General features: G+C 46.6%; 1 protein-coding gene across 2 annotated transcripts in view; it reads left to right on the top strand.

Moving 5' to 3' along the window:
* The window catches only part of GPC3 (glypican 3), a 148065-nt gene that overhangs the window by 62691 nt on the left and 59514 nt on the right, over positions 1-25860 (top strand). For both annotated transcript variants that reach the window (XM_067004976.1, XM_067004977.1), the window contains exons 3-4: positions 3392-4086; positions 24800-24933. In XM_067004976.1, the coding sequence (XP_066861077.1) occupies positions 3392-4086; positions 24800-24933 (829 nt within the window). The remainder of the gene's footprint in view (positions 1-3391; positions 4087-24799; positions 24934-25860) is intronic.

Here is a 25860-nt window from a genome sequence, read left to right as displayed (position 1 = left end):
CCTCTCTTCCCTCCTGTCCTGGGGTAGAGAGCTGTGATGCTGTGTATTGCGAAGTTGTTCCCAGGTTTTGTCCCTGGGCTGGCTGAAACGACTTTGGAGTGTAATTTGTGTATGCATTTAGCTCCTTCGTTCCTGTGGGTGAAACGTGTTTAAGAGCTACCCAGGCAGGACTTTCCAGCATGGTGGCCTGCAGCAGCTCAGGCTGCCATCTCCATAAGCCAGACTTGTGGATCAAGGCTATTTAGATTTTAGTCCATGCAGAAGTTTTTTGGTGTTCTTTTCTTGCTAAGAAAAATCTTTTCCAAAGAAAATGATTTAAAAGCAGATAAATAACTGTATAACACGGTTGAGTTCTGTTGTGTGTGCACAGCTACAGTGACATTGATAGCAAAATGTGAAGTAGGTACTGCAAGGCACATTGTGTACTGGACAGAGGGTGCAAGTCTGTCACTACGCTCCGCCAGTCCTGTTAAGGTATTTATTCTGCTTCAGCTAGACCTACAGACCAGCTTCCTTAAATTGCAGTTTTTGAAAATATCCTTGAAATAAATTAAAAAGAAAAAAAAAGAAGATTCAATTGTCCTCCAGCAATAGAAGTTCCAATAATGCCATGTTATGAGCAGGGCGGTTTTTACCGGCAGCAAATCCAGCCTGTTGGTTTTGAGAGAGCAGAAGCCCATGCTGTTGCTGTAATGCTGCATCCCTTTCGCCTCCCTTCGAGGCTGGCTCCCATGAGCGCAGGGGGCTGCCCCGCCAACTTGCCGCCTCTTTGTGCTCGCAGTCTGGCTGTGGGTCACTTCTGGTGGCTGGGGGTTTAATATTCATGTAGCCAGCCCTTTGTGAGGAATAGTTCAGAATAAGCAACTAGGGGAGCTGGTTATAAAATATTTTGGATCTGGGAGACTTTGTTTTTTTTAACCAAGTTTTATTATTTCTTGCATCTATTAATGGGGCAGCAGGAGGCTCCATATGCTTTTATAGTCCCTGTTGTGCTCTCTAATGGTTATATGCAAAGGCTCCAAGGCGCATAAAATAGACACTCTTAGCCAGTTATTATGATAAAAATTATGTGCCTGTCATGACCTTTAAAGCAGTGGGACTGTGTGTGCATGCTCTTCTGATGCGCCACTGTTCTCAATTCCTTTCTGAAGCATTTCTCACTGTAGGAGGTTTGCATAGGAGTTTGGAATATTTTTCTAATCAGCGAAGGGTCTCTTGGCTCTGATGATAACTTCCAAAGCATAGAGGAGCAAGAAGAAGGAAGAGGGGACGATTTTTTTTTTCTAAGGGAACTAACAGAGAAGAGGTTAAAGGCGAATGGTGAGGCACAGCATGAAAACCCTGGCACTGTCTGCAGTGCTGTCAAAAATGCTGGCCCAAAACGTGCTTTGTGCTCTTTGTTGAGGCAAAAGCTATTCTGGTGCTCTTGAGGATAAAGGAGAAAAAAAGTTTCATAATCCCTGTGCCCTATTTAAAGAAACTTTTTTTTTTTTTTTAAAAAATAACTTTTTATAGCAGAAAACCGAATTTGCTCTCCTGTCAGAGCCCAGACATCTACCCCTCAGCATCGGCTGTGCTGTTACGCCTGGCAAGCGTTGCAATGATCTGCATCGGCACGTGTGAGGAGTGAGATGCCTGCTGTCATGGGGAGGGAGGCGTGAGGAGCGGGCTCTGTGTCCTTCACCGCTGCGTCCCTCAATCTGTGGTGTCAGGAAGGAAGGATGGCTGCCGTCTGTGAACGCAGATGGCTGCGATGGGCTTGCTCGGGCAGCGCGAGTGTCGAGAGAGCTCAGGCTCTTGCTTTGGTGTGCCTGGGCTCTGCGGGTGACACGCGCTGGCGTGTGCCTTAGGGGCATGTCCAGGAGATGGGCACGCGCCAGGTGGGGTGGCTTGAAAACCTGTGTTCGGTAATTTCTGCTTTGATTGCTGCTTGCACCGTAGCTTTCTGCATGCTGGTATGGGGGACAGCAAAAAGCATCGGGTCCCTGTCTGCAAGGTGCGTGCGCCTGGGGAGTGCCGGAGCCGTGGTGGTTTCCAAAGGTCGTGGATAATGCCGGAGGCCAGGCAGGGCGAGCAGCGGGGCCCACCACTGCTTGTGATAACGTTGATATCGAACCCCCGTGGAGAGGCGTCAGGCCACGCTCAGCTGCACCTCAGGCTCAACAAATGGAAGAAAATAACACTTACTGTTTTAAAAATTAAACATTCCCTTTAATTATTGAACATGAATAATTTCCATGCAAATTGAGCCTGGATGCATATTTCCAGAGTGACACAGCTGAGAGCGGCTACATCGCAGGGTGTCAGTGACCTGTGAGCTGAGAGGCTGTTCGTTATTTTTAGCATTTTATGACCAGTACCCTGGAGAATGGGATGCAGGCTGGTGGTGATATTTGGCCAAAGAAAAGGAATTTAGTTTGCACTCGTGGCCTCCCCTACAAATGCTTTAACTTGCAAACTGGGACAGGAGTGTGTAGATAGGTTGTCTTCACATAGCTGGGTATTTTGGAAGCCTCCTGGTTAGGACTATAATTAAGGGAATAACTGCGGGGTGACTGCGTTGTTGGAGGCTCTCCTGCTTGCCGCATGAAGGTGTGTGCAGAAAGTCCTTGCCTCTTTGAAGGAAGAGAGGGGAAAATGCACACTGGTTTTTCTTGCAAGTCGTCGATCTCAGTATGAAACTTGCTGCTGTGCTTCCTGGGCAGCTCGGTGCAGCCTGAAGTGTGTGAGAGCGACCTGGCCATGCACCCACAGATGGATGCTGTCACGGCCTGTCAGCATCCCTTTGGGCTGTGGAACAGCTCATGTCCAGGGCAGATAAAAATGTCGGATCTGCAGCTCAAGTGAATCCTGGTGCATTTGGGAAAACTATGGAGCTGCAGAGGCTTTTCAGGTGACTTTGAGGACACTTAGTGCAGAGTTGGTTCTGAGGGTCGGCTCCATGATTAAACTCGTATATATTTTTCTTTTCATAATGGAATGTCAGCATTTGCTGTTTCCTGATTTTCAACACTGTATAGTTTGTCAAACATTTACCTCTGTCTTGAAATGCCTTGAGATAGAACTTCTGTTAATTTCAAATCAATATGGAAGAGGGAGCGAATGAAATTGCAGTCTAGCCCTTTTCTTGAATCAATATTTTCTTTAAAAGCTGAAATGTTAACTAGATCATAGTTTTTGCCATTTTGAAATGTAGCTTGTGTTTGAAGGATATATGCGTTCCCCTGAAAATTGCTGGTGATGGTCAGTTTTGCAGCAGGCATCGCTGCTGGTAGGCATTTGACCCAAAGCGGGCAGGATGGGGCCAGCCTTTGCAGCTTGTGTGGTCTAATATCCTCCCTGTTTCTGAGCTCATCATCTTAACTTTTTTTTTTGTTGTTCTGTTTTGCAGAAGCCTTTGAAATTGTAGTACGGCATGCAAGGAACTTCACCAACAGCATGTTTAGGAACCACTACCAGAGCATGGGGACCAGAGCTCTTAAGTTTGTTGGAGAACTTTTTACTGATGTCTCACTGTACATACTGGGCTCTGACATCAGTGTCAATGACATGATAAATGAATTTTTTGACAGTTTATTCCCTTTGGTCTACTCTCATTTGATTAATCCTGGCTTCCCTGATCCCTCCGTAGAAATGACTGAATGCCTGCGGGCAGCCAGGAGAGACCTCAAAGCCTTTGGTAACTACCCTAAGATGATGATGACGCAGGTGTCCAAGTCACTGCAAACCACGCGAGTCTTTTTACAGGCACTCAACCTGGGGATCGAGGTTATAAACACTACTGACCACTTGAAATTCAGCAAGGACTGTGGACGAGCGCTGCTAAAGATGTGGTACTGCTCGCACTGCCAGGGGCTCCTCATGGCCAAGCCCTGTGTTGGATACTGTGGCGCGGTGATGCACGGATGCCTGGCGGGCGTCGTAGAGATTGACCACCACTGGCGAGAGTACATCAGCTCTCTGGAGGGGTTGACCAAAGGCATGCACGGCATCTATGACATGGAGCATGTCCTCCTGAACCTCTTCTCCCTGGTGCGGGACGCAGTCGTCTACGTGCAGAAGAATGAAGGAAAACTCTCAACAACTGTGAGTGGTTTTCTGCAGTTCCTCATGCTCTTTTCCACAGCAGGGCTCGGTTGTGTACCACAAGTGCTACGTGGTGTAACCAATCCATCCCTCTCCAGCCGACAGTCACCACATGCTCTGATTTCCAGCTCCTCTCTACTTCCTCCTCGGTTCTCTGATTTTTAAAACTTTTGGTAGCGTTTGAGACTGGTGTTTGTGGGGACTGGGCTTCGTCTTAGGGCTTTGCCTCTTTTCAGATTGGTCACAACTGAAAAGTGCGGATTCATTCCGGCATCAGCCTTGTAGCTGGGACAGTAGATCAGGAACTGAGATGTCCCAGCATCTTTTGTTCTTCCTGGGTACTCTTCCTGCTTTGGGTAGGTCTTAAAGGATGTCCTGCTGTCCAGGTGTCCCCTGTCTCACTCATTCTGATGTGAAGTGTAGTAAACCTCAAATTATATGTGAGTGTTTATATTAGCAGGGGCCAGACTTGCGTTGCCCTGTGGTCTCTTTTTCCTGGTGTGTTGGGCATCCTGGGGGATGGTCTTTAGGAGACCATCTGTGGTTCAAAGGTCATGAAGCCGAGCAGGGTAGAAAACTGTTTCTTCATCACTTAACATCACTAAAATATACCTCCAAATAGATGCCAAGTAGAGGCATATATTGTGGCATTCCATGTTTCTTGATTTACTAAAGGAGGTCTGGTTTTCCCTGTATTGGTAACTCATTCCGATTTTGGGCTGCATTTAATCCCAGGGGTAAGGTTATTTCTTATTTATTAGGAGTGACCTGACATTTTAAAAACACATTGTGTGAATTTCTGAGCCTCCTGAGAAACTGAGGCTTTCTTGTTCAGAAAATAGTGCTGCTCTGTTTGAATGCCAAGGATAAGTGGAATGCGGTAACATAACGCTTGTTTTGCAAAAGAGATTTTCTTGAGACACAGTTGATTGCTCCATGCAGGTAGGGTAGAGTTGGGGATGTGGGCAAAGGTGTGGGAATGTTGTTATGCTTTGCTGAAAGCCAACAATGATTAAAATCTGCCACAGTTTCCCTGTTAGCTGCTTGTTCCTGTCATTCTTGACTCCTGTTTACGAAAGAGTTGTGTCTATGTAGGCCGCTGTAGTACTTGCACTGTAAGTAACTTATCTTTTTTCGGGCCGTGGCAATGGATTGGATTATGGATTTTGACCTATGGGGCATTCAGCCAACAGCACTCTTCTGTGCCGTTTTATGTGCCACTTTTGCTCAGTGATTGCCTGAGACGTGCTCTGTGAGGACTGTGAAATGATGTAGTGGCACCTTGGTGGTTTCACACCCCTGGGGTAGTTTGGCACATTTGGTGCAAACTCCCTTTATTGCTTGGGAGAGGTTTAGGGACCAAACCTCCAGGAAGCTACGTTACACATCTTGCGGTGACCAGGAGGTGGCTGTGACCAAGGCTCTGAGGTACTTTACAGGACACTGTTTTTTAAGCTGCTTGTCAAAGACTGCATGCCTTAGCTCTTCCCTGCAGAAAATCCCTAACAGCAGCCTACCAAGCATTTCTCGTGCACCCCAGACCACTGGGAGGTTCCAGGTCCCAGGGTGGCAGCTCTGCCAGGCACAACTTCTGGTATTTTGGAGCCAGGGAAGTAACTGCTAGGGAACAGCTGTGCTAGAGGACAGAGAAGCTGCTCTGCTAAGAGCTTGGCCTGGAGTTTCCTTATAGTTGGTGCTAAGGAGGACAAAGTGCATAAATTCACAGACAACACTCTGAAATTTGCTTTATTTTGTATTTTAATTTTGTTATGTTTTTCTTCAGTGTTGCATGATCAAAGAATGAAGCTCCAGCTGGTCAGAACCTTTCATCCTTCTCAGGAACAGCAAAGGAGCAGAGATGTAGTTGTAGGTTTAGCTTTAGGGCAGGTGAGAGACAACTCATGCAACTCATTTACAGGTGGTGGTGATGTATATGAGGGAAAACCTAGCTAAACCGTGAGCCCAATTGGCATTTCCAGGGCAGTACGAAACAAAACTTCCTTCTACACACAATGTGTGTAGAACATTGTATTTGTTCTCAAAAGATTGGAAGCCATACTCAGCTGTGAGTGAAAGCATCCAAAACATTTTGCACCAGTAAACATGGTGTGCTTGTAGATGGGAAGGCAGGATGGAAATACTGCCCGTATGGGCTGCATGCCAGGTTGTGCAAGCACATGCAGTATGTGTTGCTGTATAGTCCTGAAATGAGAAGTTTTTCCTCCCATATTCTTTTCTTGTTGGCACAACATTAAAAATGTATTTTTTCTTCTTGAAGACTTCCACGTATGCAGTGAAGGAACATGACTGTCAATTATATTATCAAATAGAGACCTTGATCTGTCTACTGAAAATGTGTTTGTGGGAGGACAAGTAGACAAAGAGCTGCCGAAGTTAACACAAGCCGTGGCAGTAGAGCCATTATCTGCCCATCCTTAGCCAAATCAGAACATAAATTGACTTCCTTGAAAATAATAAAAAACCAAAACAAACAAACACTGAGCACCACATAACCATTCAGTGCTTTTGTACTTGACAGAGTAGTTTGAATTCATTAGTGCCATATATAGTTAGGTGCTTCAGCATAACTCCTCTTGATTATTTAATACTTGAGAGATTCTTTTTATTTGCTCTAAAGACATTTTTGAGTTATAGGAGTGCAGAGGAAAAAATCCAAGGCAAGCAAGCCAAGTGTCTATCAATTGTCACTAAAAGAGGATGGCCACTGGGTCTTTAAAGTTTATTCTTAAAATACTGCTGTTGCTCAGCTCAAACTCTTATGTCAAACCTGAGCCAGGAGCAACTGTTTTACAAATGAAGCTGTGAGCTGTTCAGTAGAGGAATAGGGCAGTGATGGAAGAGCTGACAGTTATAACTACGGTGTTGCAGGTGGCCCAGCTCTGTTGGTCTGTATGTGTCTGGGATCTGGGGTAAACAACTCTGCCCGTCAGTGATAGAACGCAATTTTTTTGGTTGTGCTGGAATGAAAGTTTCTCTGTTAAACTTATCAGCACATATCGAGTTTCAAAGAATATACCTGGAAGCAAACAGTTGTAGTTTCTGTTATCCTGTAAATATGATTGTTTTTAGATACCATCGTCATATCAAAGTCTAAAATGCCACAGGAGTTGTCTTTGAAACTGTGGGGCTTTGCTCTTGTGCTGGCTTTTTGTATCAGCCTGTTTTATTTCTGACCTTGGCCACAAGCATTTCTGTAGGCAAAGTTCAATTCACCTGCATGTTATTAAGCATAATCACAGGTTATTTAATTGTCGTTAAAATCTACTGGAATTATGGAAAACTTACTTTCCATGCCCATAGTGATTATAGCCTGAATAACAACACTACTGCCCTTGTCTGTCCTTTAGACTTCTTTGTTTTGTCTTTGGTGGCACTTCCGCAATGGTACTATTTTTTCCTGATGTTTTGGGTCTGTGTGGGCATTACCCAGCAATGCATCCTTCTTCCATGTGGCTGCTCCTTTGTCCCTCTTTGCCACCCTCAGGCTGTGTTGCAGGTATTTGCACAAGGATCTGGACCCATTTTGTAGCTTGCAGCAGACCTAACTACAAGAGGGCATTTGAACCTCAGCCCCAGAGGTGTTGCAGAGCCTCTAGGGAGGTTTCTGTGGAGCTCCGCAGACCCTAAGATAGAGTCATGCTGCTGTTGCTCTGCATGTGGAAATCACGTGCCTTCAGGCATGTATTTAAATGTAAACCGGTGGTGTTCCTGGTGAACAAATGGCAATGCACAAGAATGAATTTCATAGCATTATGGCATGAGGCAGTTCCCTCCCAAAGCCTTGCTTTAATACAAAGCCTTGCTTTAATACTTAATTTGTCAGCAATGGTGGTGTTAGGTTTAATCATTTCTACAACTTTTCTGTTTAAAAATGTGACCCCTAAACTATACTATTAAAATACTTCATCAAGTCGGCTGAGTCTCTGGGTAGATTAGGAAAAATATTCTGTCTTTCACTGTATCTATAGATTTTCCTGTCTGATACTTTCTTCCATGTTGAAATAGTGCCTAGTACTTCTACGTCTTGTAGATATTTTAATCATGAATGCAGGGAGCAGCAATTATAGTCAGTCTGTGCTTTCTACCACAAAAAAGGCAGAGATGCAGTACAAATAAACGTCATAAAATATTCAATCCCCCCACCCCTTGAAGTTAATGTTTTCTCTCTTGTTGAAAGTACATGAGAGACAATAGGTCTGGGTGTCTTACATAGCTAATCATTGATCCTCCTCTGGGATTCCCTGCCTAAAACCAGCACTGCAGTTTTATTTTGGAAGGTTGTGGAGTTGAGGTGAAGATTGTTGACTTGACACAGATAATAAGTTGTTTACATAAATATTTTTTTTCCTCCCTGTAACTCATTAGGGTTTTGAATCCATCCCAACAGAGCAGGAAACAGGCAATGCATTGCCCAGCGAGACCCAAACGAGAAAAGGTGGGTGGCTTGAGTTGATGCTCCAGCCGCATATTGCATGTGAAGGGCAGGGGGTATGCCTGCAGCTGAGATTCATCAGAGAAAAGGATTCAATTTCGGCTTTATTAGCTACTTTGAAATACGTGTCTGGCAGGGCACATGTCACTTCCCAGCCCTTCTCATGGGGCTGGCAGGACTTCTGCCCTTTAACTATCTTGTGGTGCACCTCTGGACGTGGGATTGCAGGGTGCTGATCCCTGCCTTGCACAGCAGATTCTCTGCACGGCAGGACCTGCACCTGCTGGTGTAATTAAGGTTGGACACGAAAGATTCTGTGTAGCTGATATGTTTGTAGCACAACCAAACCAAGGAATAAGAGCAGGCTGCAAATGAATACAAGATCTTTCCGATTGGCCTTGCAAGTTTCATAGCAAAAGTAAATTATGAAAAACACCGACAAACCTGCCACTCAAAAATGTATCAGTAAACTTCAGATCTTCATCTCTAGGTATAAACATAAAGCCATGGGCTGACAGGGCTGCTGAGACTTTGCTGCTTCCCTTACAATCAGTGGAGGTGCGCAGCTCTCTGTGGAGTATTGCCTAGAAAGAAGACAGCAGGGAGCTCAGCAAAACATTTTCCTTCACTTAGGACTGATGGCTGAGTTTCTAGAAAGCCTAGGTAAATTGCAGAACGAGGGTAGCCAGACCTTTGTTCAACTGATTGTGGTCAGAGGGGGAACATGTTGGAGGAAGGGAACCAGCGCCGTATAGGATCAGGGTGCCGTTCTTGATGTGCTTGCACTGTGAACAGATCCTACTCTTTCACTTTGCTGCAAACACTTCTAAAATACTGCTCAGGTCTGGGTTAAATAGGTGATATAGCAGTGCTGCAGAGCTGGTGAGGAGAGAAGCTGAAGCCACTGTGCAAGGCAGCTGGGGAGACTGGTTTTTGTTTTTTTTTGTGGAGCTGGAGTGCTCAGCTGCCCCAGCGCAGGCCGAGTGCTGGCTCTGAACCTGACTCTGGTGCTGGCCATGAGAAGCTGCTGGGGGACTCCCAGAGTGGGCAGGACCAGGTGAACTGGGCCTCATTTGCACTTCACTTTTTCGGGAACCCTGCTAGGGAGACCCTGAGCATGCTGAAAATATAATTGGCTACTTTGGTTGCTAATAGCACCTTTGAGAGAAGCACTGCTGTTGCAAATTAGTGTAGAAATTTGCAGCACCTGCAGATGCACAGGAATGGAATTCAAGAATACCTAAGTAAAGGAGCTTTTGCAGGGATGAAAATTACATCTGTCTCCATATGTGGTGATTCAGTGTATTTGTGCAGCATCCGGCAGTGGGCTGGTGCAGTTTGCCCTGGGTGCTGCCCAGGGGTGCTGCTGCCCAGGGGCTGCTTTTGGAGGCACCTTCCCCGGTGCCAAGCTGGAAGCTGCTTTGCTCCATGGATTACACTGCTGGGGTGGTGGCAGGGAGCCCTGGCAAGTTTTCCTATCTGCTAATGGATTTCTTTCTATGCTGAAGCTGGCAAGAGACTTCTGAGGCAAGCTTTGAAATTACAGCGCTGTTCGAGAAGTCATTCCCTTTGAGACACTGAGATCGGTTTCTTTGTACTTTTAATGCGGGTTGCTTTCTGTTGGCATAGCTCCTGGGATAGTCAGCTGGATGTACTGCCTCTGTATTTTCAGTTTCTTTATCGGAAAAGTTTAATCCTCAGGCTGCTCTCTAATGCTTGCTGGTAGCTAGCTCCATTTTTCACTTAAAGCTGGAAATGCTGGTGAGGTTTTGGTTTTCAGTAAGCTCAGACCCACTCATAGTTATCCCAAGGTGCATTTATCATGTACTTTTGTTAACCATTTTGTGATATGCAGTGTAATGTGCCTGATAAGACATGTTAAAGCAAGCATCTGTTCCTGCTGCAGGATGAAAATAAACCTGATCACCAAGGACAGTATCAGCAAAGTTCCTGTTCCTGTGAAAATATCTTGGGACTATTATGATTAGTTGTCTGAAGAGGTTCAGATATTAAAGATTTTTCTGATAGCTGGGGAAGCATATCGCAAAGCACTGAATAGTAAGGCATTGATTTTGATCTATAAATCCCTACGTTGTTGGTGGCTTAGCTGGTTCTAAAAGAACAAGAACAAAAATTATTCACACCTGCAGTTTTGCAACCCAGCATCAAAAAACTTTGATCAAGCGACTCTGGCATACTGCTTCTGGCCTTAGATTGTAGGTTTAATGTTGCTCAAATGTGCATTAGTGAATCAAGGGTCTGCATCTTGCTTTTGGAAGTGACCTTGGCATGGATGCTCTTGACCCTCAATAGGAGTGAAGCTCAGAGGTTATTTCCAGCCTGCTGAAAGTTATCCCTTGTCTGGCCTAGGGAGGAAGGTCGTTGTTGTTACACGGTTAGTTAATTCTACTAACAAAAGCTCTGCTTCTAAAGGACACAGCACATTTTCGCGTGTTGCAGTCATTGGTTAGCCTTGCCCATTTTCTTCTGGGCTCCAGCATGGGCAAAGTGGCGTGTTGCCCTTGCCTCCTGCTCGCTCTGGCAGCACGATGGGGCTCAGGGTGCGGTTTGTCACCAAACTGGGTCCAGCCATGAGCATGCGGGGCCGCTAGGTGGAAGCAGCAGATGTGGCCAGCGATGCTCAAACTTGCTGGTGCAAAGCCAGGGGAGATGCCGTTGAATATCGACAGGGGTTTTATTTAAAATAGCATTTGATTTTGCTTCTGTTCATAAACTTTCATATTGTCCTCTCCTTTTTTGCTCTTCTGTCCTTTTAATTGGATGTGTTCTAGCCCCTGGCATGTTGTGGCATTTCAGTGGAATTTCCAGTGATGCTTATTTCAATTAAAAGTGGAAGGTAGCTGCTGCTGCTGCGCCCTCCTCCTTGTATGCATGCGCAGCAGCATGGGGAGCATCCTCTGACAACGCGTTTGATGCCAAACCTAACTTTGCTTCGAAGCTCACGCAGATCTTTTTGTTGACTTCAGTCGGAGGCAGATCACACAGTTGGTGGCAACTTTATGCCTGCTAGTCTGCGGTATAAAAAGAGCTTTTTAAGGCTGCTGCATCTTATGGGTGGGAAAATCATACGGTGCCCGCTGAGCCTGGCTTGACTTCACTTCAAATCATGTGCTGGCTATGGTGTGTGTGAGATGCGTGCAGGCTGCACGCGGCAGGATGTCTTGCATCTTTCCTCAGCTGAAGTCACACGAAGCCTACAGATCTTGTGCAGGTTAATTGCTGGTTCTGTGTACCTGTTTGTGCATACTGAGACTTGGCCTATTCCTTGTTTTAGTGGAGGAGCTGGTTTGTTGTTGTGCAACTGGCTCGCAAGCATTAAAGAAGATATTTGGTCCTGCGATGCCTTGATATTAGTAGTAAGAGCTAGCAGAAACGGTGGCAGAGCAAACTGTCTTAACTGTTGGAAATGATTGTATACAGCTGTGCAATTTTATACAACTTCACTGCACGGAGCCCAGTGTCTCTTCTCATTCCTGGCTCCCATGAGAGCTGTGTTTGGCAGCTGAACATGGGATGCTTGGGATGTAGAAAAGGAGAGCTGGCGATCATATCTAAAACAGACTGTATTGCAGGAAGGGGTGTAAGGGAGTCTGTGTTCCTTGGGTGCTGGGCTTTAGGCTTCAAAGTTTCAAACTGCCTCATTTTATAGTAAACTGTAATGATCAAGGACATAGTGTGAAGATTTGAAGCAAATGAATTTGAGAGAGAAAAAAAAATAATTTCAAGTTGAACCAAAGATCACAGTGTCAGAAAAATCCCGAGGCATTTAGGCAGTGGCTGTGACTTGGAGGCATTTTTGTGTCTGGGGTGAGTCCAAGTGTGTGGCTGCATGGGAGGAAATCGCTGGGTGTAAGAGCTGACAGCCTAGCGGGTGGTTGTGTGAAGCTTGTGTCTGCTCTTTGGGGAGAAGTCAAGATCCACGGAAAGTGGGAGAGGAGCTGTTTCTAAGAGTTGGTGACAGATTTTTATGCAGAGCACAGTCTCACACTGTTAGTGAGAAGGGATGAAATAGCTTTCATACTGGGTACTAAACCCTATCCCCCACGTACTTTCTTGTGACCAGTTCTCCCTGGCTTCTGCTGCTGGGGCAGTGTAGGAGCCAGGTCCAGCCAGACCTGCCAGGCTTTGGATGAGCCCTGGGGAAGGTACTTCTGCAGCACGAGCTGCCTTGCTTTGTATTTAGCTCTGTCCAGACCTTTCTTGCATTCAGACAAGCATTGCTCTCTAAGCTTAATGGGGAGTCAGGGAGCCGTGTCTGAGATTTTCTCAAAACTGGCTGGATATCTTTGTTTTAACATAAAGATAAAATGCCTAAATGTCACCCCTGAGGACACAGCTCCCTTGCTTGTCATCCAGATTGCTGCAGCCTCGGGCGTCCTCTATGAACATAGATTCCTTATTTGCAAAATGTATTCTGGTCCATTTCCTTTCTCAAAGATTGTGTCCTTGCTAAGTCCCACAGCTTTGCAATGCCAGACTCATGCTCACAAATATCCATCTATTAATGCTTTTTGCGCTAACCCTTCTTTTGGCTTCATTATCCATGACTGCAGTTTCTACCAAGAACTCCATCTGAGGTCATTCACAGGGCATCCTTCATGTTAACTGCTCTGAGTTTACTTCCAGTGACAGTAACCCCCGTGAGTGTTGCTGCCTTAAAACTATAACCAACTCTCCTATTAGCAATGCTGATGAATGCACCGAGAACAAAACAGAAACTTAAAAGTGGCCCTCTGCAAAGCAGAAATAGTGCCCAGAGCTGCCCAGGCAGATCAGCAGTGTTTTGTTTTGCACTGCAGAAAATGAGGCACTAGGTTGCAATGAGTACTCTGCTTCATTTTGAATTCTCTGCCGGCATGTGGTATACGCTCAGAGCTGTACGTTATATCATTTTTACATCTTATTATAAAGTAGCTTTGAGGTACCGGACATGAAAGATACCATCTACAAATACATTTATAAACAATAAAATAAAATGAAAGAGTTGAGGCAGATTTTTCAACTGTCCACTTCGGTGTGTGCACCCCTTGCTGCTGGCAGCCTGAGCTTTCGGCCTCTTTGGATTGCTGCAGAACAAGAACACACTGGTGGCGTTTATCATCTCTACCTGTTGTGTTTCCCCAACTAATAAATCCCTGAGGGCGCGGAGCCTGCTCTCAGATGTACGCATGAGGGTGAAGTTGGCTGCTAACTGAATTATTCTTTGAAAGACTCATTTGAACAAGAGCAGGCTGGCTGCAGAAAGCTGCATTGATAGCCTACAGCTACTTTGGCACAGTTACTTCTATTTAAAGAGGGGGAAAAAAATCAAACCTGCAGTTGGTGAATTTAGCAATTCTTTTTGCAGGTGTATATCTTTCTAACCTAATCAATTTTCACACCTAATTCTCACCTGTGCTATCTGCTGTGGTAGAGATTATGCTCTTAGACACTGACCTGGAAGGGGATAGAGCAAGTGAGCCCAGTGGTTACTGATGATAATTTGAGGGTGACTGGCATGCTCTGAGTTACTTCTTTCTAAAGCTTATTAACTCTTGGATAGCGGGTATTGATCGGTGTCACCATACAAATAAACTTCATGCAGCTGCTCTCCAGAGCACTGGAGAGCAGGTATTTGATATTGCACCTGCCTGTGCTGGTATTTAAATCGTCCTTCCCCGGTCTCCTCTCTGAGGAACAGCCTAGGGAGCTGGGGGTGCTTGAGGGCAGTGGGGACCGCAGAAGGTGATGCCAGGGTGGCTCTGACCAGCCGCTCTCACCAGGATCTCAGAGCAGGTGGGACCGCATGACAAATGCTAAAAAAAATCATCCAGCACAGCTCTGACCATTGCTTCACGCCATTGCCATTGTGTCTGCATGTGTCACTGGTTAGGAGCAAGCGACCACTTCTGGAGCACTTTCTGCCTGGAGATTTTGGTACAATTTTATCTTTTTGGTGAGTTGTGGGAACTTGTAAAGTGAGTACAAAGCGAAGATATGCAAAAATGCATTAAAAGCATCTTTCAGTCCAGTGCTTTCTCCCCATGTTTTGGAATCATTTGGTAGAAATTTTTTGGAATTTACTTCTGATAATCAGATTGTAGACATTGGTTTGTCAGTGTCAATAAAGGAATTGTGATAAAAAAATCAAATTCATTTCACTTGTCTGCAAACAGCTTATTGTTGAATGAGTTGCTTTAATATATTAATCAGACATAAAGCAGCATTGTAACAAGGTTAAAAGTGCATACCGATTTCCATTGTAAATATATACTCAATCAAGCAGAACCTAATCTACTGCTGTAAGTCATTCTTTAATTCAATTGTACTAACCACAGTACATGTAAAAACAAGATGTGTTACAACAAAGTCTAAGAAAAAGCCCTGAAGATATAAACATCTTTATAGAAAATAATGATTTACATTTTCAATAAGCCTGATTTGTCTTTGGGAAGAATGTAATTCCTTTATCGTGAGCAGAAATCTAATAGGAGTCTTTTTACCTTGTCTGCCATGTTTTGGGTAAATTATCTTGGTTTTGACCTTTAATTGGATAAGGCTAGAACTGGCTGCCAAGGGGAAAAAAATACAAATGGATCTAGTTGCTTCAAAACTAAGAAAAAATCAAAAGATGAATAAAATCCCTGTGAATGAAGAACACAGGGCCTTCCTGAAGCCTTTGTTAGCCTTGAATGGATTAATTTTACCGGCAGCTAATCTCTGCTGTGCTGAGAAATTTTTACCGCCTTCTGTTATTAACAATTATTGCACTTTTATTTTAGTCTTTGCTCCGTCAGGTTGCAGCACTGCCATGGGCAGAGCCCCGCGCACCCCTCGGCAAGGGGAGGACCCTCCTGGGAGGGCTCCCGTGTCCCTCGGGGCCGCTCATCGCTGCCTCTCGGGTGCGGAGGTGGCCAGATAATGAACCCTGGCGGTCCTCTAGGCTTAGCTGGCACGTGAAGTGTTGTTATTACTCTGCTGAAGATATTAAGCAGCTTAAAAACCGCTGAAATGATCTGATGGGCTTTGGTGCCTACAGCCTCGTCGTTTTAGCAGAACCGGTCTTGAGAACACGAAAGGAGGTTGGAGGGGGCAGAAGGGGGCTGCTGGGGGTTGTTCCTATGGGAAAGTTAAAATAAGTAGGGTTATGGTCCTCTGTAAGGGATGGTTGGATGGGGATTGCCGGGCGCTGAGTGCTTTGGGGTTGGGAGGCTTTTCTGTTCAGCTCCATTGCCCCTTCCCAGCATGGAAAGGAAGGAGGGTGTTTTATAGCGAAAAATGCTGTTTGCGGTGTAAAAAACCTTTGGGATGGTTTCAGTGCAAGAGTTTATTGAAGTATAAATCTAAAAAGCTGTGTATACCTGTGAGTGCAGATCTGCACGGATTACAAAACAAGCAACGTTTTTTACCTCCTTGTTTTGACATCAACAGTTAAAGCAGAGTTAGCAGTAAGCTTTGCATGCTCTCTTTTGTATAAATATTATGCTATTGGATTGCTGATAGAAAGAGAACTAATTAAGGAGATGTGGATATCATCAGTAGATTTTTTCTTCCCCGAGATTTTATGAGCAGTAATTTGAAAAGAGCCATATTAAAGTCATTGAGGAACAAGTTAATGCTGCGTTTCCAAGAATATTACCCTTCTACCCAAAGATTATATTCAAGAATAAACAGTGTACAGTAGCTAATTGCTAGCTGACACATTATAATGTCTTTATACTTCCAAAATTGAATCAGTCTGGTTTAAAAAGTCATGCAGTAACTTTTTAATTATTTATCAATGTATTTCTCAAAGAATAATTGAATCTCTGCTTGAGGCTACAGGGGGCAAGTTGGACCAGTGGATATTGACCACATTTGCAACCCAGCTGACACTGCTGCTCTTAAATAATCTCTTATAGGCCCTGTCTCCAGGTTGCTGGCTTATGTTCCAGACTGACAGCAGGTATCTGTTTTTCCTCTCTAAATTAAGCTGCTAGGAATTTATTTCTCTGATTGTTCGTTTCTGTAGTGCCGTAGGCAAAAAATGCAGTATGATATTAAAATCCACAGAAATCTGCAAAGGAAACCAATTAACTCAGAGAAGGAAAATGGCAAATGCGAACCCCGCTTGCCTTGAGCCCTCCTCGTTCCCGCGTTTGCCCTGTGCTGTTTCTCCCTGCCGCAGCCCCCTCGGTGTTGGTGGCACTTTGCAAGGGGTGACCCCCGCGGGTGGCAGGGCTGCCCCAGGCTCCGGTTGCTGACTGCTGCCCGTGGGTGAGTTGTAACCTTCTCGCTGCCGCCGCCGAGAGCCTGAGCTCATAGCATGTACTGAACTTGGTGCTCTCAAAGGGGTTGTTTGTACACTGGCGCTGTGCCACAGGTAGAGATGCAGAAAATTCGTGGTAGAAACTGATAATCCCTCAAACCAATTCTTTACTTCGCTTCTCATTCTGAGTTGGAATAGATAAAACTCTCTGCAATGGGAGGGTTCTCCTGGGACCTGTAGTAGCAATGGTATAATAGCGTGCCCAATTGTGTAATTGCATTGTAACATCCTTAGCAGAAATAAGTTTCGTTACTTGGAGTCCAGATTTTCTATCAAGGTCTTTCTTTCAGCAATGGCTTTGAAATCAGGTGGTTGGCTTGGAAACTTTAGCCTCATCGGGGCCTCAGAGTCCTGGAGGCGTGATGGCAGCAGGGGGCTGGGAGCAGCCGTGCCCTGCGGGAGCTGCTCCGTGGGTTGGGGCCTCAGAGCTGCAGACGAAGGGCTGGGCTTTGGGCACCGAGTACTGCTCCTCGACGTGGCTTTGGTTAGTCTGGCTCACTCCTGCTGTTCTCTGGATTTTGCTTCCACGTTTTCACTTTGCTATGTTGTCATTTTTCAGGCAAGGCTGCCGTCTCTTTCCAGGAATAAAGCCGTGGCTCGGTTGTCTAAGAAACATCATATTGCATAGATCTAACTTAAAAACATAATGGGTACATTAGTATGCTATGGGGCCCAGTTCCAGGAAATGTCTCCACTTGGGAAAACTGCATAAGCGTGTGCTGAAAATTAAGCAAACGCTTTTTTTGCTTGACTAATCCTGGCAGTTGGCTGTGCTAGGGCACCAGGCTCATGCCCTGCAGTCTGCTGCCTAGCTCTGACCATAAGAAATGAAATACCCAATTTTGTGTTAAACACGGAATTAACAGAACACTGGAGGGAAACACTGACTTCAAAAGTTGTGCTTTAATTGAATGTCATAGATTATAAATGCAGAATGAACAACTGTGTTCATTTAGCCCAGCTTCCTCTCTACCTATAAATAACAATAAACAGCCTTTTGCTTAAACACAAAGCAGCTTTCTCTGGCGGATTAAATGCTGCATACTGGGGACACTAGAAGGAAGAAACATCTTGTTTGCATTATTTTATGCACATTTGAAAGGGCTCGACTCAAACTGAGGTCACGGCTCCTTTGAGCGAAAGGGCATCCACGTGGTGGAGGAGCTGGGTCGGAGCAGGGGTGGGAGCCGCAGTGGCACACCTCGGGTGCCCTGGCACACGTACGCATCGAGCACCGGACGTCGGGTCCTGCTGGGCATGGGGGTGGCGTGCTGTAACGGGAATGCCGTGGCAGTCCCCAGCTGATTTCAGCCGTCTGAGCCCTCGTGCAGCAGGCGGGGGTACGGATGGGTCCTCCCCGAGCCATGTGTTCCCGCTGCGGCGCTGAGCCTCTGCAAAGTGTCCTGTGGCGCTCCGCTCTGTGTGGAGGGTATGATGAAAAATGAAGTGCGTGGTTATATTTCCTTCTTACAAACACATCCTTACCGCCCTTGGGGTCTGGAGATCGTGGTGATGGCCTTCAGTGTAACCAGGTCAGGTAGCTGCAGGAGTCCCCCAGCATTTGCAGCATGTGCTGGGCGTCACCACGGGCGCTGGTGTGACAGACGCTCTGTTATTCTAAGCATTAGTGTTGGTGTGCATTTTACACATTATAGCACTGCATTATTTAAAGGTAATGCATTATTAAACGCTGCTGTCCTCGGCGTGGAGAGCAGGTCACTTCCTGCGATTCCTGCTGCTCGGTGTGCATTGTTTAGGATGCTGTCTCTTATGTAATCCTTGCAAGGTGATGTCTGAATAATGGGTTGTGCTACAACAGAGTTGATTAATAACAGTGCTCCACTAACGAGGAATTTTAGAGAAATATGTGTAGAAGACATCTATGTTACCATACCCAGTTTGTTCCCGCCTGAGTGCATGGAACCAGAACGATCATTACTTACTTAATAATGATGTGCCTCCTAAAATAAAGGGCTGTAAATTCATTTTTAAGCCCATAATCATATTTTCTGCTGTGGGAAGAGTGAGGGAGCGGGGAATTGTCTCTTTCACATCTTTCTGACAAAATGTATATAATGATTACAAGCATATAATAAGAATGTTTGTCCTAGCTAAATGTTTATTCACTTCTGTTAATCAGTATTCGTTTGAGAGTGTGCCACAGAGTTTGTGGAAAGCAATGCAATCAGTTGAGTAGTGTGGCAGATTTAAATCAGTAATAAAAGCCCTGGGGAAATTAACAAGACAAAACATTAACCACAGACTAAACATTAACATATATTAGCATTTTTATTACACCTGTAGAAATGGTAAATGTGCTTGGTTACTACTGTTAAAAAGTTTATGTTCTATCCCATATCATCACAATGTATATTTTGTTTTAAGCCCTTTAGAATTTAATTAAGCAGATTTCTATAGCATCATTTGAGTAATAGACTTCAGGTTCACTTTTATGGTGACTTAGAAGATAAGGAATGCATTTGTACCCTGTTTATAATGCTAATGATACATGTGACATTTAGCAGAGTGGGCTGTGAAAAAGAAATGTGGAAAGGGGAAGAAGCGCCAATGCAGGCAGCTGTGTTCCAGTTTTCAGAGTTACTGGCCAGACTGGGTTCCTGTGTGGGATGAGCGATGCTCAGGGGTTTGAGGGTACTGACAAAGGCAGCACATTTTCTTGATGTCTTTGATACTCCGTTCTGTGTGAAGCTGCACACTGTAGCAAATCACCATTTCAGAGTCTGTATTCAAATCAATTATAATAGTTAATCGCTTTTCAGTTTAATGTGCGGCTTCTCCCAAAGGAAACTCAGAAATAGGTATAAAATGACATATGTGAACTACAGAGAGCGGAGAAGATTGCAGGAGGAAATCTTTAAAAATGAGACCATCCCCTTGGGGGGCGGAGGGGGAGGTGGTACTGTGTCTTCCTGGAGAACGAATCTTTAAGCAGAAGAGTTCACAGAGAAGGCAAATGGAAACTCCACGTAGAGTTTAAGCAAAGGTTAAGTACAGCAAGCTGTCCTTTAGAGCAGAGTGGTGCTTGTGGTCTGAACAAGAAGCAACAGCAGCAGGTATCCAGCAATGTCTAATGCCCTCTTATCTTCCAAGGGAGAGTTGATTAGCTTTTTTTAAAGCTTCCAGGGCATTACTTTTAGAACGCTCTCTCTCTGAAAGGAGATGCTCAGATTGGTAGTGAGGATCACATGTGCTACCGTCCAGTTTTTCCCCAGCTAGTTTTGCTTGCCAAGGTACAAAAGGCTTTCCCCTGCACAGCCACCCTGCCTTGTACAGTGGCTGTGTCGGTGGCCCCGGTGCTGCCATCCTGCTGCTGGGTGCCTGCAGGGGGTTGCTCTCCACCAGCTGCACTGGGGCTGCGATGCTTCGTGCAGAACCTGGTGCTGTGGTCATCGTCCTTTTTTAGTATCATTTAATTGTGGCCCACCGGTCCCAGTTTCCATTGGCATGTGGGCACCCACGTGAACCAGCGCTGTGCTTTGCACCTTTGCAGTTGACTTGGGTAAAGTAGCTGCGGGGGGGGGCATATCTGCTCCCCTGGCTGCTCACAGCGCATCACTTCCATGTGGCCGCAAGCAGGTTCCCTGCAGTCCTCAGGCACCTCTTACTCTAAATTAATGAGGAAGCATTGAAATGGGCTGATCGCGCCGCTCCGTTAGGGTTTTCCCTGGGCTCCTCTCAAATCAGTGCTCCCTCTGAAGCTGCACCAGTACCTGGCTCCCAGGGGCGTTCAGAGCCAGCTGCCTCCTGCCTGCTGTGGGGACAGACAGGAGGTTGTGGGGATGGGCTCCTCGAAGCTGTGAGGAAGAAATTGGGGTGGCTGGTGGGAGGTCGAGTGTTCCCCCTGCACCCGTGTCATGCTCACTTGGAGGAGGCTAATGAAATGAAGGAGTTAGTATGTTTATTAATGAGCCAGGGCAGGGAAACAGCTTTGGCTATTACAAACCCCCAAAGCCACCAGGACTTTAAAAGTCTGGGGAGCTGGGAGGGTTTTGCTTGCATTGTGTGTCCTGGCAGCAGTTTTTGGTGGACTGGGAGATTCTCCTAAAACTAAGTAAAAAAAAACAACAACCCATTCCCCCCCCAACAAAAAACAACAAAACAAAACAAAACCAAAACAAAACGCCATTTTATTGTTTTTGTGGCTTGATGTTTCAGGCAGCAGCCTGTTCTGGGACAGTGCGTGTATGTGATGAGAAATGAGACTGCACTGCACAGTTCTTGCACTGAATATACTTTAGATAAGGACTCGTGTGCGTTTATGATGCCTCTGATAGCACTCAAAGCTGCAGAGCCCAAGGACAAGAGCTGACAGCTTCATTCTGTCAATTTGCTTTGAATTCCACATTCATAATTTCGCAGCGGGAGGCAGCCACCTATTCCTGCTGTTGCTCAACATTAGCCTGGCACACGTGATTTGGCGTGCCACCTTCCTCCGACTCCGCTCTCGCAGGGTGAAAGAAAGAGCTTGGGGATCTGAGTCTGTGTGTTTCTTAGCTTGCAGCTGGGACTTGGAAAAGGGGAAGGAAGGAAACATGATTTCTGAGATGTTTCACAGGACCACTTGTGGCCCAGAAGACTTTGGCAGATGGTTTGTGAAAGTCTTTTCCCCCTCGTAAGCGCACGCGATCCTGCCCCTGCAAATGAGCAGGCAATCTGTTACTTTTACGTTCTCTCACTTTGTTTAATGCTCAAATCCCAGACGGATTTTTGACTAAAAATGACAGTCATTTGGCCGTGACTTCACAAGATGGGCTGCAGGTTTATCTTTTTTCCTGAGAAGGTTAATTGGTCCTTGAATAAATAATTCAGTAAAAACTTGCATATCCTGCGCAAACTTTCCAGCTTCTAGCCACGAAGATTTCATACGCAGCCCCATTTCGGGGCCACGGTTGTGGGAAGGCTTGCATGGTTTGCTGCTCCATCCCTTACAGGCTCCTGCAAAGCCCCTTTGCTGTGCGGAGCCCAGAGCCGGTGGCTGAGGGAGCTGCAGGTTCAGTTTGGCTCTGCTCGGGTACGGCTCTGGTGCTCGGCCTGCACTGCAGCGAGGTCACCCAGCCCTGGTCCACCCGGGTGCTTTGCTTTTTGAGTGCTGTCTCAGATGGTGCCATTGTTCCTGCTGTCACTCGGGCCCTCCTCTCCCATTCAGCCCGCTTCAGCATCCTCAAAAAAAAAAAGCCTTGATCCTGGACTTGCTCTTCTCGGGAGTTCAATAGGCTTCGCCAGCTGAAAGGCGGGCTTTCAAAAGGACAGGGGGGGCTTTTCAGAGCTGGGGAAAAATCAAAGGGAATCATCGCCAATGGCTGCTTAAAATAACCGACCTTCTCCTGCTTCTCCCCTCTGCTTTGCATTCCTGTGCAGAGCGTGGGTGCAGCGATGGAGCTTTTGTCGTTACTTTAGTGCCCTCTGTCCCACAGTGCTTACATATCCGTCATTTCCCCGTGGCAGATCCCCTCTCTGCAGACCCCACAAGGCTCAGAGGGCACCTTTTGGGCATGAGATGTGCAGGGCCCTGTGCGTCTTCCTGCTCTGCTGCCGGTCTGCCCCTTGCAGGGGTGGTGACGCCAGCCAGCACAGAGTGCAGGACGTGGCATGGCAAAGGACAGAGCCTTTTACGCGTCAGCCAAGGTTTGGAGGGAGGCTGGACTCTTCTATTGGTACTGCTAATAAGTTTGGAAAAATGGGCGCATTTTCAGGCATACAAACGCTTCCGAGGATGTCTCGCCTCTTGTTTCTCCAGGCTCCTTTTTCCTTGCAGCGTGCAGCTGGGTTTAACTCGTGCCGTCTCTGGACGCGGTCCCTCGGCTGTGCGGAGGCCCAGCAGCTCCATCCCGTCTGGCCAGCCCTTTCCCCTGCAGTGCATCCTTGCCTTGTGCCGCTCTGCAGAGTGAGCTCCCCTCCCGCCAGAAACCCAAAAGGCAAAGAAAACAGCCCAAAACGTGGTGTCTGTTTTTCTGACTCCTTTCCTACCCGTGGTTTTTAAGCCTGCCCTATGATTTGGGGAGGGCGACAGGATTGATGTGTTCTTCTGCGGGACTTGGGTTTGGCAAAACAAAGAGGAAACGCAGCCAAGGGTGGGCAGTGGAACAAAAGGGAAGATGCTGCAGAAACTGTGCCTGCAGCTGCAGGAGGAGCTGCTTGGGGAGGAAACCATAGGTGCAGAGGGGACTGGTGGCAGTGCCTCTTCCCAGCACGCTGCAAACCAGAGACTGCAGTGCCTGGCTCCCCGTGCTCCTGCGTGCTTCCTCTCTTACTCTGTATTGTACAGCAGCCTGAGCAAACAAACTGTGCTGCTCTTGATAATGAAACAGGTGACATTACTAATTTATTTGCCCACCCAAATGCAGGATGTAACAGAACGGAATTAATCTGTTCTCCTTACACATCAGATGCTTGTAGCTTTGGGCGGTGGGCGTGCCTTTTGCCTCCGGTGTGTTGCTAACTGGTAGTTTAGCTGGCTGCCTCGGTGCGGTGCAGGGCGAAGATAAATGAGGTGCTGCTAGGAACGGATGTTTTGTAGGTATGCGGTCGGCCACAAGCCTGGATGTGGGTGGGGGGATGAAGCTCAAGGGAAATGGTGTTGGTGTTGGCTGTAGTGCCTTTGTCATCCCCGAGTCCTCTTCACAGCGAGGCGTGACAGATTCCTGCACAAGTAGCCTGGGGTGGTTCCGAAGGCGAGTTTTCCAGCACCAAGCAGGCCTGGTGGTGATGCGGCGGGACGGTTGTCCCTCGTTGCTCTCCCAGAGGAGATGGGCACAAATCCACCCACGGCAGGGACTGCAGCGGTGCTGCACAGCCGGCACTGAGTCATGGGGCAGTGGCCGTGTGGGAGATCTTTAATGAGGCATTTTGGATTCTCACCACTGCAGCCACTCACCGAATCATCTGTATGCTAATGAGCTAATTTGTGTCATTAACAGAGGCCTGTTAATCAAGACCTCCCATGGCATGACCGGGCTGTAGCAATAATGCTTGCTGTATTTTAGGCCATGTTTTTCTTTCTTTCTTTCCTTTTTTTTTTTTTTAAATTAGCAATATGTATGGTGCTTATCCCTTGGTACCTGCAGTGCAGACTCTGCAGATGCTGAGCTGCCTTGAGCTGTAGGATGGAGGTCTCAGAATTGGTATTTGGAGGGAAGATGTTTCCTAAAAGCCTGGCTAGAGAGGTGGAGCATAGCATCCCAAGGTGCTACAGCTTTTGGGAAGCAAGTAGCAGGGAATACCTTAAGCCCCACTTCCGCCAACATGAGTTTAACCTGACACATGGGAGCTCTGTCAGGCATGCCTGCGGCTATGAGGAACCCCTTGATGCCCAGAAATGTTCCCTGACTTTTCCTGCCTTCCCTTCCGCAGAAGGGGTGTTCATACAAGAGCTGGTTTGCATCCTTAGGGCAACAGTTTGCTTTCAGACACTGGTGTATAAATGGGAGGGAGCAGACTGACCATCATCCTGATCTGCAAAGCAGGGCTCAGCAGGATGGGGGTGCTCAGCCTGTGCCTTGGTGTGTGCATCCCTGGCGAGGGTGTGGTGCAGGACTGTCCCCAGACACCCCCATCTCTCTCGGGACAGGCCACTTCACCTTCCAAGGTGAGATGTGTGATGTCTTTAAAAGGCTTCAGTCAGAAACAAGTGGGTTCATACTTGCAGGGAGAAAAGTGCATCGGTGTGTTCTCTGCGAACTATCTCACTGTAAAGTTTGTCCCAGAAACTAGCTTGCACATGGTGACTGAAGTGAAAAGTAACTTAAGGTCCTAAATCCGCTATGAGAGCAATTCGGGCACTTTGGGGTTGGTGGAGGTGGGCAGCAGCATGTGGGTTCCTAACTCCTGTATTTAAAGAGCTGTTGTGCAGGTGGCAGTGTGCATCTTAGCTGTCTTCCTGCAGTTTTTCTGGCCATGAAATTCCCTCATGCTGCTGTGTTTGTGTTTTCCAGATTAGCCGGTTGTGTGGCCACGCTCAGCAGAGGCAGTATCGATCAGCTAATTACCCTGAAGACCTCTTTATTGACAAGAAAGTCCTGAAGGTGACTCACATAGAGCCGGAGGAAACTCTGTCGAGCAGGAGGAGGTGAGAGTGCTCGAGCTGAACACGGTGCCAGCGTGATGGGGTGCAGGGGCAGTTTCCCTGTGGGGTGGCCCCATGGAGGGAGATGGAAGAGCCCCTTTTTTCCCTTACTGATTGCAGCTGGTTTTGACTCTGAACATCAGAGTTGCTCTGGGACTGACTGTGAAGCACAGCAAGGTGTCTACACCTGTGTTTTCTCACCTAATGCATCTACGCTGATGTTATTTTTTTTTTAACTTATAAAACTGCCCCCTGCTTTTCATCTTTGTTTTGCTTCTGTGCAATGCGCCAGGCACGGCACTGAGGTTCATACACAAAATGCCATGTCTGGGTTTCTTGGGCATTGCTATAGTGCCAAATATGCTCACAGGTACAGTTATAAGTATAAATGGTAGCTCTAGATTAAGTCATTGCGTGAAACAGCATGTAGGCTGTGGGGCCTATTTCCCTTTATTTCTGTGCAGTCTTTTACAGTACTTCAGGAATGTTAACAGCCTTTTGCTGAATATTTTCAAAGTGAAGCAGGTGCCGCCACTCCTGGCTTTGCAGCCTGTGCTTCCTTCCTGCAGGGCTGCACTCTGTAAAAAGAAGCTGTAATTCAGTGGGCTCATGCTGGTGTGGTAGGGGAAGCAGCTCCCCCGTGCATCCCCTATGGACCTGACAAGTGCACCAGGAAGCGTGCTGTGCTTTTACTGCTATCTCGAATATGAAAAAAATCTCTGCAGAAGAGAAAAGGGCAGATTCAGCCCTTTTTGGAACTGGGGATGGACTAACTTGGATAGATTTTCCTTTACAGAGCAACAGGGCCACATTCCTGATACGGTTCCCATGAGATAGCACTAGGGCTTGCATTCCTCCCTTGTCTCGACATGTCGGAGGGTTACGCAGCCCAGGCGCTGCCGGGGATGTCGTCTGAGGACCGTGCAGGCT

This window comes from Anser cygnoides, chromosome 13 (assembly GCF_040182565.1).
Source record: "Anser cygnoides isolate HZ-2024a breed goose chromosome 13, Taihu_goose_T2T_genome, whole genome shotgun sequence".
In the NCBI taxonomy this organism is placed as follows: Eukaryota; Metazoa; Chordata; class Aves; order Anseriformes; family Anatidae; genus Anser; species Anser cygnoides.
Note: the sequence above shows the minus strand (reverse complement) of the source record. Positions and strands in the feature narration are given on the sequence as shown.